This window comes from Notothenia coriiceps, unplaced genomic scaffold (genome assembly GCF_000735185.1).
Source record: "Notothenia coriiceps isolate Sejong01 unplaced genomic scaffold, NC01 NC01_scaffold00037594, whole genome shotgun sequence".
Taxonomy (NCBI): Eukaryota; Metazoa; Chordata; class Actinopteri; order Perciformes; family Nototheniidae; genus Notothenia; species Notothenia coriiceps.
The window spans coordinates 115,899-134,424 of NW_011370295.1; the positions used below are offsets into that span (position 1 = coordinate 115,899).

Sequence of the window (18,526 nt, forward strand, 5' to 3'; positions counted from 1 at the left end):
CTACAACAAAATGAACATATTTTACCGTGATTAAATTGTAATACACGTTTCTAAATAATGCCGAAGTAACAACATACTGATATCGTTTAGTAAAAACCATGAATTAATGCTTGACAAGTCTGCAGACAAGACGGCAGGCGAAAAACCTTTTAAAATGCTTGTTTTCTGAATGGAGATTGGGTCGACCAGGCTAAGCTAACGTTGTATATGTTCATTCCACACTCATAACAACGGCCTACAGACATAAATAAACCAGCGACTGTATTCGCCATGACACAGACAGTCTGTGGTTTGTACTTGTTTAACTTTTGTCCAGTTTCTGAACAGATATGAGGAGCTGCGATCTCTGTGTGCTAACTGCTAACAGCTAACGGCTGATGTTTTCCGGTTGAACGTCAGTGACGGCAGGCTGAGATCCTCACCGCTGATTGGCTTCCGCGAGAACGCTAAATACTAAATAGTAACTTTTTTCGGCTACAACCACTTGGTCCTTGACAAGTACTGTATGGTGGATAATGTTATCAAATTTTAACTCTTAACTTTAAATAGATCTATATCTACTTTTTACGTAATAAAAAGTTTATATAAAAAAGTCAAACAACATGTTAACACAGTATACGTCAGCAGGAGAATATTTGAAAATTAAGGAAAAAAATAAAAGTTGATGAACAATGACATTGGCACTACAGTGACAGCTGTAGTAGTTAAATAATCACATTTTTATAATGAATTAATAATGCTATATATTAAGAGAGAATCATAATTGTTATTACTTGGCCAGGTTCTTCAGGCCCTTGAGGTTGCCAGCGGTCACCTTGGAGATCTTGTTTCCATCCAGGTGGAGCTCAGAGAGAGAGTTGGGCAGACCTGGCAACCCACAAGACAAAGATTAACAAGACAAACAGAGAGATGACTTACAGTAAGTTACATTATGTAGTGACTTTGATGTATAAACAGGAAGTTGGAATTACATTTCAGCTCCAAGGGTTAGGGTTAGGGTTGGGGTTTCAGGTATAATTCAAGCAAACACACCAGATATGTTCCCTCCCCAAGACAGGCTAGTTTTGAATGACCCTGCAGTTTTGTTTTGTTTACGTTGAGCCTCTAGTTTTGCTGTGGACTTAAATCCACCATGCATTCTGTTGATATAAGGCTTTTAGTCGACCCTATATGGATACAATTTGTATTACACCAAACTAATTGTGGAAATAAAATTGAGCGCTTTACCTTTGGGGATCTCTGTGATTTCGGTGTCTGCAATGCGAATGTAAGAGACCCTCTTCAGGTCAGAAAAAGCATTGGCCTCGATTCCTGCACTCTTCAGAGGATTGGAACCGAGTTCTAAAACAAATGAATAGAAGAAAAACAATTGTGAGCAAAAAGAAGAGAAACAAGAGAGAACAGCTGGAACAGATCACGTCTATGAAGTTTATCCCTCTCCGGGTGTGTTACGGAAACAAAAAGTTGACTCATGAGTAAACAACGTCTTGGGCAACAGAATAGCTTGTCTTTGCAACGCAGCCTTTCTCCACGCCAGATTTCCTGATTGGTCAGGGATTAAAGTTATCTTATCATTGCATTTAATATGATTGAATCCACACTTTAGTTGAGCAATAACAAAATGAAACTGGTAATTTGTGAAACAAAAGGTTAGAGATGAGTTATCAAAGTGACAAGCGTAAAAAAAGAATTGAGGAGAAACACATTTTCTTACAAATCAACACATTAACAGGCTGCAGTGTCATCACTTCCAGACTGCTAGGTGTAAATCTTGTCTCAACATTGAAATGCCATGAGGCAAAATTCTCTTCTGGTCTCTTTCTTTCCAAAACAAAATCAATCAAATGTACTATTCACATGCAAGGATGCACTTGAACAATATACACAAAAAGCACTGTCTAAAATGACTGTTTTTATCCTTCACAGCTTTTAAAGGGCCCCAGTGTGCCACCCGAGGGAAATTTTTCACCATTTGACAGGGTACATTGTTTGCCCTGAAATATCTAAAGCACTGTCAAGTATATGTAGAGATGTAATACATTTGAGAATAATAAAAAAAAAAATGTTCTGTAGCACGCTGAACAACCCTTAAGGCTAAAAGGGAATCTTGTTTTGATGAAACTACTAGAAACTTGGCAGGGGAGTTTCCTTTTAAATTTAAACACTTGGTTCTATCTATGTAAATATTTCCACCACTTTCACTGAAGTGTATACGTGCTTAAAATCACAGACATACATCTGGGAATGTGACCAGCTGCTGAAGAATAACACTCTCACCTCTTGAAACGGTTTGCTATCCAAATAAATATCTGCAAAAATAATATTGTTTTTCTCATACCCATCACGATGACATGGGACATGCCCTGGAAGGTAGCCTTTTTGATCTTGGAGATCTCGTTCTCGTGGATGCGCAGCTCCTGCAGGCTCTTGGGCATGTTGGCGGGCATTTCCTTCAGGATGTTCTTAGACAGGTAGAGACGCTGCAGCTTGTGCAGAGGACTGAAAGCCTTGGGGTGGATGGTGCTGATTTTGTTGTTCACCAGGATCAGAGCCTTTAGGGAAGAAAACCAGGGCGATTAGATTCTAGTATATCTTTTTATTCTTGCTGCTTGGGGTTGTTGAGTTTTACCACTATCTCCAAAACTCTCCAGGGGAGTACAAACACTCTGGAATTTAAAAGGATGTTTTCAGTCTGTTCCTTGTTTGAATTCACAATGTTTACTGTTCCATTGTTATGGAATATGAACTGCATTTCGAAACGTTACACTTAAACGGCTTTTGATGTTTTGTCTTTTACTCAGAAACATTTCCTACTGCCAATGCACCGTGGGTCTGTAAAATATTCTGCAAAAAAGGACATTTTGAGCTAAGCTGCTGTCCTAAGATTGAGGGTCGAGTTCAAGTCGACTCCAGAGTTATCCCTAAAGCATTTTCAGAGGACTCTCACTCCTGCTGAAAAGCAGACACGAGGAAATGTGAAGTATGTGGTCCCTTCCCTTGAGAGGCCAGTTACATTACAGAGGAAACAGCCCTGGCCGTCAGACGGAGGTATTTATTGCAAGCAGGAAATTTCCTGAAGTTTGGAGGCGTTAGGGTGTAAGGCCAACGGGTGAATAGTTTCCATGCACCTGGTGACTGGGGGAGTGGAGGATATATGGAGGAGACGGAAAATAATTTGGGATGGGATTGGGAGGTGAAGTGCAGTCCATGTTTGTGAAATGAGCAATTGTTCCGGAAATATTTGACGACACGGTACACAAAACTGTTATTATGTAGTAAGAAATAAGTGGTGCCAGGCATTTCGAGAATAAAGTTGAAATGCAGAGAATAAAGTTAAACTGTTCAGTAAATGTATAATAAATGAATCTTGTGTAAAAGTTGGATGTTTGACATTTGACTCTACTCCCACATTTCAACTTTTTTCTCATGATGACAAAATCGGACATCATCAATCTGTTTTATTTCCCATTAGGCTTTGCCCTTTTACTCTTCCGTTAAGAACAACCTAATAAATTAATAATGACACATGTTTCCTCATGGGGATCATGAAGGTTAATATTGATAAAGGGTTGCAGTTTGGTTAAAGGTTACATACAAAAACCATTACATAACATTTGGACTGATACACAGACAGGAAGCTGTGCATGACAGTTCTCTTACATGTAGTCCTTTGAGGTTCTTGAAGTCATTCTCCTTGATCTCAGTGATCTTGTTGTTCTGAAGGTCCAGCATGGTGGTGTCAGATGGGATGTCCTCAGGGATGGCCTTCAGACCTGATGGTGAATATATTTACAGACATCAGAATGATTGAGAATGGGAAACTAAACTTGAGGTTTGTTGGTGACTTCACTCTGATTTCAACATAAAATGGATACTAAACAGCTACCTACTCATCTTTATGATCATGATTAGAGTATTTAGTGCTCTGTTTCATCAGTTTTAGAGTATTACCGAAATACTAGGGACGTATAGATCTGTAAATCATGTCCATTGTATATTAAAGGGTCTATATATATTTCATTTTCAATGTTTTAATTTGAGAATTGACACAATGTTCTGCCAAAGTTGGACCAGTTTCAGAGATTCATTTGAGAGATAGCTCTTATAGCTTTTCACATTAGTTTGAAATGAAAAGTTGTTGATTTTAAATATTTCGTGCACAAATAAATAACACAAGTACCATTCAAGACAAAATCTGATGAAATTCTTTGAGTGAGAGATTAGTTTTTGGCCTAAATCTGAGCAAAAACTAACTACCAAAGTTTCTTTCTGAACTTTACCTTAATTGTTGCTAATTAAATTATACATATTTAATGCTTTGTTTAAGTACTTTCTTACTTTTCTGGAACTTAACGCCCTTAGAGAATAAGAAACCTGGATGAGCAGAAAAATAGTTACTGAGTTCACAGTAGCGACACTTTGAAATAAGAAAGTCTGCTTTGTCAACGTAGCGTGCTCCATAAAATCTCGGGAGTCTAGGAAAGAATGGGTTTTATAATGACATTCCAAAGGGACCAAATAAGTATTTGATGTGCTCTAAGGCACAGATGGTGGAAATGGACCTTAAAACACATTTCCTTTGGAGTAAATAAGCGACTGCATACCTGGACACTGAGGTCAAGTCGAATCGTTTAGCTTGGACTTTATCGCGTAACGTCATGGCTAATGTGACGCAGAAAATGGCATCTGTAGTGAAGCCTGTTTGGTTGAGTGGATCGCTTTTAGAAAACATTGAAAGAAGACAGCTGGGAGTCACGGTGAATGGTCGTCTGCATCCGTGGTAACCCAAAAAATACACAGAGATTCATAATGGGCAGTTTACATTTCAGAGGAATAGGCGTAGAATAAACTGTTTAACAAAGAAGCTTACTTGTTCATCTCCAGTCCACATACGTACGTCTGGAGTCATTTTGTCTTAAAAGCTTGTGAAGACTTCTGCTCAGTCACCCAAACAGTACCTTCAGCTACGTTTGCTTTTCTGTCAGCCTTTCCAACTCGGCAGTAGATGACCCACAAACCATCACAGCTGTTTGTGGTCACCGCCATTATTGTAGCACCACACTGTCTACCTCTATACTTGCACACACTTTGTTTTCTATTGTTCCTCTCAAAGAAAGACTCAGCTTTTGATGCTCACATTTTCTTTGACTTTTCACCCGTTTTTTATCTGTATCTTGCGAACACCAAAACGATACAATTATTTTCGAAATGACATTCCAACATCAACTAACCCTAACCCTAACCCTAGCCCTGACCTACTCCCACCTAAAGATGTACTTCTAATACAAACCCTTGGTTATATAACACATACACAAATAACACTCTAACAACAATGAAATGAGCTGACTAGTGCAAATACATATTGTTGAGTGTCATGTCTCGGTCAGCATCTCACTTTTCAGCTGATAGCCACTTGGCTCGTGACCTTAAGTCTGGCACTAATTACTATAGTCACTATGAATCACTCTATTTGAAAAAATGTGATTAGGAAAACAAGTGATGATTGCTTTGGGCTGTACTCATTTAGCCATCTTGGAAACTTTTCTAGCATTAACGACAATGTTTATATAATGTCCTCTTCTTGTCTGGCGCTGTGTCCGGGAAAGACGAGTTAATGGCTGCATCACCAATGGCCTGCTTGTCTCATGGGATACGAGTACGTTTTGATTTATTACTACACATCTTCCATTATCACTCTTAAATCATGAGGCTGTTGATTGTGCTATTTGGTAAGTTTAAGACAACTGACATTAAGCAGTTGTGCTAGTCTGTGTATAATTAAAACCTCTTTCTAACAGAGTTGGCAAATATAAGCAAATCGGAACCTGAGGCTACATTTTCTACCCTGAATGTTTTAGCTGTCATACTGCCAGATGCAAACTAACTAACTAAAATCTACAAAGGCGAGAGGGTGCGTTGGGATGGTGAGCAGACGCTTCTGTCTTGCCCAGGCCTGTGTGTGTGTGCCCTAATATATACATATAACTTTGAATCCTGTGCGAGTGTGTGTGTTTGCGTGCGGGCCAGCAGGTCTGGGGAACAGATGCAGGCACGAAGCCAACAACGCCGATGCATGAGTTGAGAATAAAGCTCTGTGGAGAAAGTGCTGCTGCTGACAGGGGCCCGCTGGAGGACTGATGTAATGGAACCGGCCTTTTCCTTAACATCACTCTCTCCAACTGTCTGTCGCTCTGACTGTTGCGCCACCTGCCTAACTGAGTTTAACAGTCTCAACCCCGGCCCTTTTAGGCCTATTAATCCAGAAGGTTATGAGCTGGTTATGTCTGTCTACTCCTCTTTTTAGTTTGTTCATTTATCCATCTGTGTCACTCCCTCCTGTCCTCCATCTGCCTCCTTAAAGTCTGTGGCCCATCCTTTCCAAATTAAAGCAGAGCCAAAAGACACAACTGCAAAGCGAAGCACTTTTATACAATAATAAATGAGGTAAGGGACTTTTCTATGACAAAGTGTATAAGATGACTCAAGCTGAAGACAAACATAGTGGATAAGCCCCAAACAACAAAGATGACATTGAAGTAAATTGTTGTGATTGCGCTGAATTAAAAAGCCAACAAAGTCATTGTAGAGTTTCAACCTTGGTGAGTAAGTTTTACATTGGGAAATAAGCTTGTTAAAATTGGGGACTGTTCGGGACTTTCCAAATCCCCAATCTAACCTTCAATCACCAACAATGTTTAAAAAACTGTTTGGGCAAAAATGGGCAAATAATGTAATTGTTACAGGAAGTGAAATGTCTCACACCATCTGTTAGCATTTAAGTTGTCAACATCGGAGTCATGTTCTCTGGAGGACTTTGCAATTATGCGTGACATAACATACCTCCGGAATGATCCTGTGGCTTTGGGTGGACGGTGGAGCGATTTGCTATTTTTAAAACATTAATGTCACTCTGAATTATAAAAGTAAAACACAACTACTGCAGACACTGGTCTGACCTCATCCCATCCCATCCATTTAAGAGAGCTCATTGAAATCTTTATTGGAAATGGATGTGAACAAGAAGGTTGTTGCATTTCTCAACCATTATTTAAATAAAGTCACATAAGCTGTGTTTCCATTCAATTGTCAAGCTAAATCTAGGCCTGCTTTAGACAAGAAACTGAAAGAAGGCGTGTTGAGAAAATAGACTTGGCTGAAGGGCTATAAGGGGCTACGATTGATCAAGATGACTGATGTTTTGGAAAACACACAACCGTATGAACCTTCAGTTGGGGGTCCCGTTTCTTACCGAGGTCAGAGCACTGGATCACTCGCAGATGGCACTGGCATCTGAAGGGGCACTTTGGTCCTTCTGGCGAGGCACGGACTGAAGGACCCTGATGAGAGACATCTGTTACCTCGTCAGGCTGACCTGATCCCGCCTCGTCCTCCATCATGAAGTCTAAAAAGCCGGACTGGCGGAAGGGCAGGGCCCAGCAGGCGGTGACCAGGAGCAGAGAGAGACAGGCCGACCTCATGGCGCTGCGAGCAGGGAGCCTGAGAACGAGAGCACACAGTTCAAAGGTCTGGGTGGATACACTTTCAATCTAGTCTGTCTATGATTAGTTTGGAAAATACGATACTCTTCTTAACTGTTTGTTTCTCATTTATTGTTGAAGAAGAGGTTATCATTTTACTGGGCAGAGAGAAGGAGGACATTTATTGAAGTCCATAGAAGCAAAGGGCAGAGGTGAGAGGTGGAGGGCTGAGGTCTGGAAGGTTAAGCACTTGGGTGCAACAATTTTGTGAGGGTGGTCAAATAAGCGATTTAACTGGTCCTCTTAAGGCAAAGCAGATTAAGCGTGGGTTAGCGCAAACCAAAATGAGATAATTACACAATATTACTCTGTCCACAGGGACAAGCCCTAGAAGCACCAAATGAAAGTTAGTAAGAAATAGAAAGCAAAGAAAAAAAGATCTGTTTCACAAAGTAATATGGTCTGGGTTAAATTCTGGTCATGCCCATACCTATGGATAATGCCAATTGTTTTTAACTGTTATGTTATATTTCTGTATTCATCCCTCACTTTAAGCTAACTCTTTCAATCTTTTATAAAATTCATTGTATTTAATAGCTACCAACTTATCTTGACACCATAATACAATTTGTGAATGTCACTTCCTTTGGCAAAGGACATAGAAACCACACTGACTGATACATAACATCTGCATTGGCTGCCACTGTACACCACTGTGCTCCATTTTCTATCCAAAAGCAATGAATCACAGTAGTCATTTATTTGCCATTAAAGTCCTTAGCTTCTATTCTGCTGGTGGAGCCACTGGGAGAGTCCTGCTTCCTTTACATGTATGCTGTCTCCTATTTCTTAACACAGCCACAGACCAGTTGATACATCCACACACCCTCTGAAACTCAGTGTAGAGATCCACAAAACTCCCTGACCTTACACACACACACACACACACACACACGCACACGCACACGCACACGCACACACGCACGCGCGCACGCACGCACGCACGCACACACACACATGCACACACACACACACACACACACACACACACACAGACACAAGCGCAGCGTCTTAAAGACCCAGCAATCTGCTTGTCATACGTTTAGCCAAATTTGACTTCCCTCTTGGTGCCACAATAATTGAAGGGCGGACTTTACCCGCAGCTGCTAACAAATGATTTGGGAGAATCCGGTCTGCAACAGGCCTTGACCTGAAAATCATAACCAAGATGATGAAACTGATCCAAAACCATTAGTTGGCCAGAGCTGAAAGAGACTCTGGGCATGTTTATAAGGACTGTGTGCCTGGGTGAAAAGCTTGTGCTATTTTTTATCCCTTTCTGTCCTTTGAGCTAATATCTGCATATTTATCGGTGTGATTAAAGCAAACATATTTGGTTTTTAAGTGCATGAAATCAAGTGCACAAGTTCTGTGTGCATCTTTATATGTGTAAACTGTAGGAATGAGTAAAACTAATACATGTTAAGGGTTAAATATTTTTAAAAGTGTTCCAAAGTGTGCGTCTTTGGGGGGAAAAGCAAGAGAAAGAGATGTGCTGATGCAGTATATATTCAGGTTAGGGTCACATAGGGTCATGGGATCAAGGCTCAGAGGGACTCTCTACACAGGCTGTAATAATAGTTCCTGTCCACAAAACAGCCACCACGTTGACACACTGTACAGCTCAGTCTAGTGGTTACAGTGCTTGCATACAGTATGACAAAGCCTGGAATCACTTCCATTCAGAGGGGAGTTGTGTTGGATGGGATATCTCTGCCTTTTAATGTTTCTTTTTTCTACTCTTGTTCTGTTGCTATGAAGCGGAAAAAATAAAAAATCATTCAAAAAGGTGATTTCACAAGTCGGCACTAAGAGCCCAGAGTTGTGTCAGACAGTGTTTGAAGTGTAGATACAGTTTTCCATGCAAGCTTTAGCCAATTTATCCCATTTGGGAACATGAAGTACTTAGGGGGCGTTGAAACAAAGCTCCGGTCTGAACATACTGTAGACCCAGAGTACACGTTGTTCCAGTCTTCAGCAGACTGAGTAATCTTGGCTGTGTCAGGCTCTCTTATCGAAGCGCAGCCGAAAGCTCAATCAAACAAAAACCTTGTCTGCAGACTTGGCAGCCAACGTTATGGATTAAGGAATGCAAAACAATCCTGGGTAAAAAAGTGACTGTATATCCCTTTGATGGGTTGTTGTATCCTGCTTGGTTGCCAGATTCGTTTATTTTATAGTATAATACGTTAATTGCCAATTCTGGAAAGCATTTGAAATCAGTGTATCTCTTCTGATAAAAGTTACTAATAGAACTCTTCACATCTGGCACATCTTGCAGGTTGGAACATTCAGAATTATCTTCAAAGACGGGGTACCAGCTCTGCTTAAAGGAAGAGTAATGCACACAATATACCAGAGGTCTCACCCCTGGGTACTGAACCTTATCTCCCTGCTTTGACCAATGGCCAAAAGCACATAAATATGTACACGCACATGTGCATTTTCAAATGACCCTCCATGTGTGCTGCCATCAATCCATCAACCTCTGTCCATAAATGCTTCAGCCGCTTTTAATGTGACCCAGACAGGCAAAAGGATAACCGAACGAGAGTGATCTCAAGCTAAGCTCTATGGGCATTTAATGACTGCAGAATTACTGCAAAAACAAGAATTACTGCTACTCTGTGAGTCATAATCAGGACCAGGCCTTGTTCGTGATGAGATTAAAGCCAGACTCAGGGAAAGGGAGTACCGGTATATGGGAAAAAATGTTGGACAATATCTAACAATTTGTGAACACATCTTCAGAATAAACTATAGATGGTATTCATATAATTGAGTTAAGGGATTTAGAATTTGGAGATTGAGGGAATTGCTATGTATGAACATAAGAGTTGTGAATGAATTGGTACACGGTCAACCAAGGCGTGCCTGTAAACATGAAGGTCACTCTAATTCCAAACAGAGAACAAGGAGTTATAGTCAAATTACATTTTCTTTTCAAGACCTGAATTTCAAGGCCTTTAGCAGCTTTCACCTCTATGCATGAGACAACCTGCTGTGCCAAGGGCGTTGGATCTTTCATTTCACACACACCACACCTGGCCCTGCGGGACGGCCTGCTTTAAAATGATGCCCCCCTACCCCAGAAACACACATATATACACACCTAAAGAATCTACTGAGCACAAGACTCCTCACACCTGTGTCTGTGTGTGAGCATGCTAAAGCGAGGGCTGCCAACTCAGCATGCTGGGACATGACTTGACCTTGCTACACACTTCATCTCTCCAGGATCAGCACTTATAATCCCCTTGAAGAAGATGTCTTTGAAATCGATAAGGGGAATACATTTTATCCCATAACAGAGCAATCCTTATGCAAAGCTGGAAGTCTAACATTGATGTTACAATTGTTGTGCCCTGCAGCCTAGAATAAACATGATCTGACTTTTTGTTACCATTTCCTACATTTTACATATTGAGATGAAACTTTAATATATTTGTATTTATGTTCACCCTGTAAAGATTTAAAATGTGGTTTTACTATTTGGGTATAGGGTATTACAAGTCTATCATTCTAAAGTCTCCAAAGTTCTTTATGAAATGAGCATCACATTAAGGTACGACCGTATGACACCTTACAAGATGGAAATGGGACAGGCTTTATTCAAAAGAACTGGGCTGACAACAATCAGTGCACATGTAGCAGGAACACTGCATTCCCACTAATGGACTAAATAAACATGCAGAAGAATACATCTTCATCTTTTATTTTAGTCTAATTCTGAATAAGGCTGTGGTGACTTGAAACAGGATTTGTAGTATTTTGAAAGGTCTTCAAATGGTCAGCCGATGCCTGTTGAAGCACTGCACGTGGAACTATGGTGGATATAGAAAATATGTATCAAAAAGTTAAAAGCACTAGCAGCCGTGAGAAGGTTTAGTCTGTATTTTCAAAAGATTTACAATCTACCACATCCCAGAAAAGGATGTGTGGTAAATGCAACACGAACCATCTCTATCTTCTTCTCTCGCGTCACTGAAACCTGCCATTCATCATCCCAAGTCGGACCAAGAACAAAAATGGGCGGAGGTTGACATTTCCTGTGGTGTCGGCGACCTTGTCAATTCTCCCGTGTCTCTCTTTTGTCTCATCCCTTCTCTCCACTTTCCCCCATGTCTGGCCCCAGCATTACTAATGATTTCCAGACAGGAAGCAGGGCTCGCATGAGGGAGTAAAGTAATTTTCCCTCCATTGCTTTGTCACTTCTCCTCTGTCACTGCCTTCCATTGAAACTATCGAGCTTAGAAAATGAATGAGATATCCGCACAACGTTTACCATATCAACACTCAAACTTCTGAAGCATGAAAGAAAGAGACTTGAGCATGGGATGTTTTGATTTTAACAATTAGAAGAAAAATAAAGCAGGCACCAACTCCATCCTGTACTCCCTTCTCCACTTCATCCCCTCCTCTCCAACTCTGGCCTGAGTCTGCTTCTGCTCAGTGTCTTTCAGCAATGAATCACTGAAAGGTATTTACAAGGCCACAGGACGTTTAAAACACGTTTGGCCCTGTTAACCCATCAGCACATAAATATGAGTTCTCCTCCCACACATTTACACACCAACGCCTGATCAATATTCATGTAGAAATGTAAAAAAGGGAGTTCACGAGCCCTTCTTTTGGCAGTGGTGTGAGGAGTCAGTGGTCTTTCTTCTTAAACGAATGTCTGATATATCAGGGGATTTTATAAGCGAGAACATGTGTATCTGAAAATATGCAAAGACACGGCCAACAAACAATTTCAGAGCCAAAGCATTTTTGTAATCGGAGTGAGAGGCCAAATTAATCTTGTCTGGAAAATAGCCATCCAAGCTCCCATGTATGTTTGCATTGGATGTTCTTGGCTTCAACAATGCCCAAGACACTACCATCAGTAACATTTCTTCATGCAGAACAAATAGTGTCAGAGCCATAACTACTATTGAAGGATCATTTAAGGGTCTCTAAAGCATTCTTGTTTTTTGGAGCCATGGCATGAGAAAGCCAGTGAGTGGTTTAACCACATTTCATCTGTTCCATGAGAAGAGCTGTCGGCCTGCCATCAACCTCAGTCCCATTATCAACAGTCTGCGCTGCACAGACGTGGACCAAATGCCCAACCTTTCTTCTCTTTCCATCTCCTACTCCCTTTCTGTGCTCTTTTCCTTCCTTCCCCGAGCTTATGGTATTTTCTTTCCCTGTCTGACCTTTAAACCTTTGGCCAGAAAGATTGACATGTGGAACTTTCTGTTATTCCAGTGAGCAATGGGGGGGAAAGCCTTCATGGCTGATGTCCATTCAATTCCATTGTTCTTCTTGACCCAGAGAGTTGAAATCCAGATGGAAAAAAATGCAGCCTTGAGAGCAAATCTGGGCCTTGTCTCCTTCCAACCTTCTTTTCACTCATTTCTGGTTTAAATGTTAAACATCAGTTCAGCTTAGAAGTATAAACTACTGAAGTACTTTCATTGTTCTGAGTTTATTTCAGAACTGTGTTTATGCCTTCATGTAGTCTGTATTTTATTATAAATCCCACTTTTGAATTCTAGTTTGTTTGTCTCACTTTTTCCCTTGTTCAGTTTCACTCCACTCAATTCAGAGCAGCTGAGCCTTATTAGTTTTTTTCCCTTCTGGCAAAGAGGATGTAATGAGTTAGCTAAGAGTTGTGTGGTGGCTTGCCGGGAAACCTTCAGTCCTCCCTTTGATAGAGGAAGCTGTACCATTACGGGATTAATGGAACCGTGCGTTGCCAGGTACAGCTTTTTTTCTTTTGCCTCTTCAAAGCCTCTCACTTTATGTTGCCCCTAGCAATTTAGTTCCTGTTCTGCTCCTGTGAAAAACCCAGCAGCCGACACCACGGTGGGCAGCTTGACTTTGAGAACAAACAGGGCCGCAGAGCAGACAGATAAGAGATTAGGGTTAGAACCGTCTGGTTGCATTCTCAAATGAACTGCTGAAACGGAAAGTGTGAGAAGCAGGAAAAACTACTTTTTCCAAATCAATGTCCTGACAAGCAATTATGAGCTGAATAAACACAAATAAATCCTCATGGTTATTTTAGTTTCTTTCCCCCTCATTTGTTTGTAGACTGCACGACTGCCAGAGGGAAAGAAAAAAAGGGAGGAAAAGAACGAAAGAAAGCTAAACAAAGAGAAAGGGAACAAATAAATGCAACAAAAGTATTTTCCAAACTTCCAACTAAAGTCTTCTCTTTAGAATCGTAATTGTATGCATTCCTCTCATTCAAACCCTTGTCTTTATGTCAGCAATACAAATCAGAGTGCCATGTTTAAAACAGCACACAAAACTATGCACTTCCATATGGGTTGCATCCAAACAATCAACCAACACTGTGTCCAAATGCTTTTAATAAAAAGCAACAAAGTTAGAAATGCTATGTGAATAAATGCTAAACACACCATATGGCACTTAATGTTGAATGCCTTGCAGGTTAACGACGGGCCAGGATAATACGTTTTTTGGCAGAGAAGTGAGGTACCAGCATCAACTGCACTACCACACCCCCTTCCCTATAGCCACTGCTCTTTTCACTGAGCTGTATGCAGATTGGACTGGAAATGATTAAAGGTCTCTCATCTCAAAGCCAAGAGAGCTGTGGGAACAAGACCTGGCAACATATACGTAATATACATACATGAGTTTATGAAGAGGTGGAACAAACATACTCAATCCCAGTTTAACAAACTAGTCAAATAGAAAAAGGCAGATTCTTATCTTCACAAACATAAATCATATAACATATCATCAGCAAACAGTCTGACTTTTGAATCAGGACTTTGTCATCAAAAAGGTCACCTTACAGCACAATTATCTTAAGACTATTCTAAATCTCTTTTTTTTAAAACTCATTTCACCCACTTGTACTCATACTTTCTTCTTATGTCAGAGATAAAGCAGTTACATACCTGTTCTCAGTTGAAGTAAGGCAAAGATAGTTTAAGTGCGAGATGAGCTTGACTCCCAAAAATCCAGTCGAGTGGGGGGATGAGACTGTGAAGTGGCTGCGAGGGCCTATGGGGTAATTGGACTCAGAGCGCGTGCAGCCAAGATCAAGCAGGTGTGCTCTGTCACAACAAGGGGAGGAGAGAGAGGGGGAGAGAGACAGAGGAGTCAGAGGGGAGAGAGATAGAAGGAGGGAGGGTCCGACCGCCAAGCTCCTCTGAGGACAGAAACAATTGGTGGAGAACTTCCCTGGTTCTTGCTGTGTGCTCCAAAAACAGCTGGAAATGGAGAACGAGGGAGAAAAAGAGAGAGAGAGAGAGAGAGAGGGCAGGAGAAGGGAGACAGGGCGAGGGAAAAAGAAGAAAGAAGGAAGGAGCCGAAGAGAAAGAGGCAGAGAGACGGAGTTTAAAGCAATAAGCAGTGATTCGCCTGGCAGCCACCCTCACTGTGACATCTGGTAATGATAGGTCCTGTGTGGAGCTTAGCAGAGAACGCTGCACACAAACTCTTTCTTTCACACTCTGTCATTCATCCTCATTCAACCTCTTTACTGACTACCCCCAGGGGAAAAAACAAAGACAACACACAAACACAAACTTTTTTCAAATCTATTGAGAGTGGCGCTTCCTTCCAGGAAGCCTCAATCTCAGTTTTAACCCCTTTCCCCAAATCCTGATCAGGTGTTCTCTTGGAATGTATTGCCCAAAACAGACAATTAGGCACTTTTGGGGACTTTGTGGGAGGTAGAAGGCTTCATTCTCAGTCCTCTTTTCTTCAACACTATCAACAGAACATTGCTATTGGAAAATGTGCATGGCAACTATTATGGTTAATGTTAGGAAAGATTGTTGTTTTGGTTAATGAGTCTACAACCAAGCTAGCGGCTCTGTGAGGCTGCTCAGTGTTGCTAATGTCAGTATGGTAACATGCTCACAATGACAATGCTAACATGCTGATGTTAACTATTTTAGTTTGTTCCTTTCTAAATACCATGAACAAAGTACATCTGTTGTTGATGAGATTGTCATCAGTTCTGCAGCTATTTAATCAGAAACCAAAGTACTCGACAATTAAACATTGTAATGATAGCCCTAAATGAAAAGTCAGGTAGTATTAAAAGTTATTCAAAATCAGTTGGCCAGGAAATTCTGTACCTATTTTCTTTGGAATCCATCCAATAAATGTACAGACATTTAACTCAAAACCACTAATGCTGATAGTGACAGTAAAAGCATTGTAAGGGGGTTCTAAAAGTATTAGAAATACATCATCTGGGCACCATGGACGTCTGTACCAACTTTTCAAGTCAAGTCAGTAGAAGTTGGTATTGAACCTAAATCCCAAGGTGCGAAAGAAACCAATATGGATGTAATTCATCGGGATATTGCTTTTTAATTATTTTCACTCTTGAATAAGCAGAGTTGCTGGACATTGCACTTGCTGGACTGGTCCTGTCAAGGATGGATATCATCAGAGAAGGTATAGTTTTTGGGGCTTAGTGGGGTCTGTTTTTTAGCCCCAATTGAACCGTCATCCTGTGGAAACTGGAGGAAGTTAAGTGTTAAGAGAGACTGGGTGTTTCTCAATCGCGAGTACGCTTGCTTGGTAGCACATGCCTTCCGAGTCACTTCCTTCATAAGCTAGGCAAGAATCCTTCCTGGTATTCGGAAAACGAAGAGTGGAACAGGCTAGCAAGTGTGCAGGTGTGCGTCATATGAGAGGCCCCGCCTTACATTTTCCGCCACAGATTTAGGGGAAATTGGTCTGTGCGCAAAGCATTGTGGGGATTTTAAGGACGGGAAGTCTACACCATGTGCAGCCTCGAAATTTCCCCCAAACCAAGGACGCGGCCTCGGTGGAATTCCAAGTATGCTGGACATTGGAACAGTCCTGCTGCGCAACTTGATGACGTAGCATCCTTGAAATATTGGCTTGGAAGCCAGTATCCTCGAGATTGAGAAACGGCCACTGTCTCTGAGGCTCTTCAGGGTTATAACACAGCATGTATTTTGCCTACCTGACCATGAGATTCTGGATTATTAATGTCAGAAATCATATATATTAACACATAAAGTGTACTTGATGCTGGAGTATCATTCAAAAATCACTCTAGATGCCTCTTAGTTTATCTGAAAACCAGAGAATGGCCGTTCCTCCAAAACGTACACAGATATCAGATAACAGGAACATTTGCCAACCTAACTATGAGATTTAAGATTGTTAATGTCAGTAATTATATAAGTTAACATATACAGTGTAATTGCTGGTGTTTAGTAGGTGTAGTATCATGCAGAATTCACTCTGCATGTCTCTACGTTTATCCGTTTGTTCCTGAAAAGCAGAATGCTGCCATTTTTAGTTTTTTCGTCTCCAACACCACCAAAATACACTGTGTCGGTTGCTCTCCAGGGAAATAACAGGAGAATTAGCCCACCTGACCATGAGATCTTGGATCATCAATGTCATTAATTATATAGTATGTTAACACAAAGGCATTTCTGGTGTTTAGAAGGTCTGGTATCCTGAGAAAATCACTCTGCATGCCTCTTATGTCATGTGTTGCTGTACCTAAAAAGGCCAATGATAACCCTTGGATTGTCATCGTACCATTTCTGGTGTTTCCGTCTCCAAAACCAAAACACACAGTGTCAGAGAACATCTATCGGGAGTTAATGTCCGCTCTCATATAAAAGCGTATTTGCTAATGCAGTATCATGCTAATATCACTCTGCATGCCGCTCAGTTGATCAGTTTTTCCCTGAAAAGCCGAGTTTTGTCCGTGCCTCCGCTGTCACCTGTTCATTTACTGTGGCGATGGAGGGCATCGGGTATCGATCCGGTTTGTGACTGTGTTAGCTGCTCCGCCGGTGTGTAATAAAGGCCTTCAGGCTATCCTGTCTCTCCCTTCAGTCTCACGAGTGCTTTCCAGGCCTTGTAATCTTAATTAAATATGCAACTTCTGATCGCAACGGGGTCACTGTCTTTCGCATTTAAATGCTGATAGGAAAATCTGAACGCATGTAAAGAATAAGAACAAAGACTTTTTCAATTTCCCTCGTTAGCCTCCTGCTGAATTCCCCCTATAGGTTTTTTTTCTCCTCCAGAAGAATTTTTATGATATTTTCCTCCCCTCCCCTCCCCTCTCTCCTCGCAGTTTTCCCCAGACAGGTTCCTCAGTGTTTTAGAGGGGATGGATTTAATTGCTCTGTGGGGATTGGTTGGCTGTGCCGGGCTCGGCTGTTTAATTAGTGTACCCTGCCGGGATTGGTTTAATGCTTCATGATCTTGAAATTGTCTGATTGTTCAGCCCTCTGGGGACTCTCTCTGCCTACGTAGGCCAGCAGGTTTAGCTAAACATCGCTCCGGGCTGCTGCTGAACGCTTGAGAGGAGGAAGAGGAGGAGGAAGAAGAGGAGGAGGAGGAGGAATTTGGTGCTGGCTGTGGTGTTTGGGGGGTTAACTTATATCACAAAATATCATACATGAGAAGTGGAGGGTGCAGGAACGTTTCTCCTCACATGAAAATAGATCCTATTGATTATTAATGCAGTGCCAATATGTAATCTGTGACTCAGTGTTTCTTTGTGATAAGAAAGCGTGTGATACTTTGCTCTATACGTTTCATCAGTGCTGGAAGTATATTTACTACACTTACTATTTTGACATACTTGTACCTGAGTATTTCCATTGTATGTACTGTTACGTTTGATATGCATTAAGCGGATCAAACCTCTACTGAAAGAGGCCCTTTTAGGCTTTTTGGGGTTTTCCATTTCCTGTAGTGTGTTTGGATTTTGTTGAAGTTGAAACTCCTTCATTGGACTGCTTTGTTTACTTCAGGAACACAATGACATCACTATGTACAAAACAGGCAAGAGTACAAATATGAACCTGAAAATTAGCATTATATGTCCCCTTTAAAATAAACGTCTACTTTACTCTAATATACAATTTGATGTAGGGCTGCTCAATTAATCGTATTTTAATCGCGATTACGATTATGGCTTGCAACGATTACGAAAACAACGTAATCTA

General features: G+C 41.1%; 1 protein-coding gene across 1 annotated transcript; it reads right to left on the reverse strand.

The window, feature by feature from the left end:
* Positions 1-769: 769 nt before the first annotated feature.
* LOC104967727 (decorin-like) lies at positions 770-14,843 on the reverse strand. Its single transcript, XM_010797246.1, has 6 exons — positions 14,456-14,843; positions 7,250-7,497; positions 3,661-3,773; positions 2,339-2,552; positions 1,228-1,341; positions 770-867 (listed from the first exon to the last, which is right to left on the reverse strand). Exons 2-6 carry the CDS (start codon positions 7,476-7,478, stop codon positions 770-772), a joined length of 768 nt encoding a protein of 255 aa, XP_010795548.1. The 5' UTR covers positions 7,479-7,497; positions 14,456-14,843.
* Positions 14,844-18,526: the final 3,683 nt, after the last annotated feature.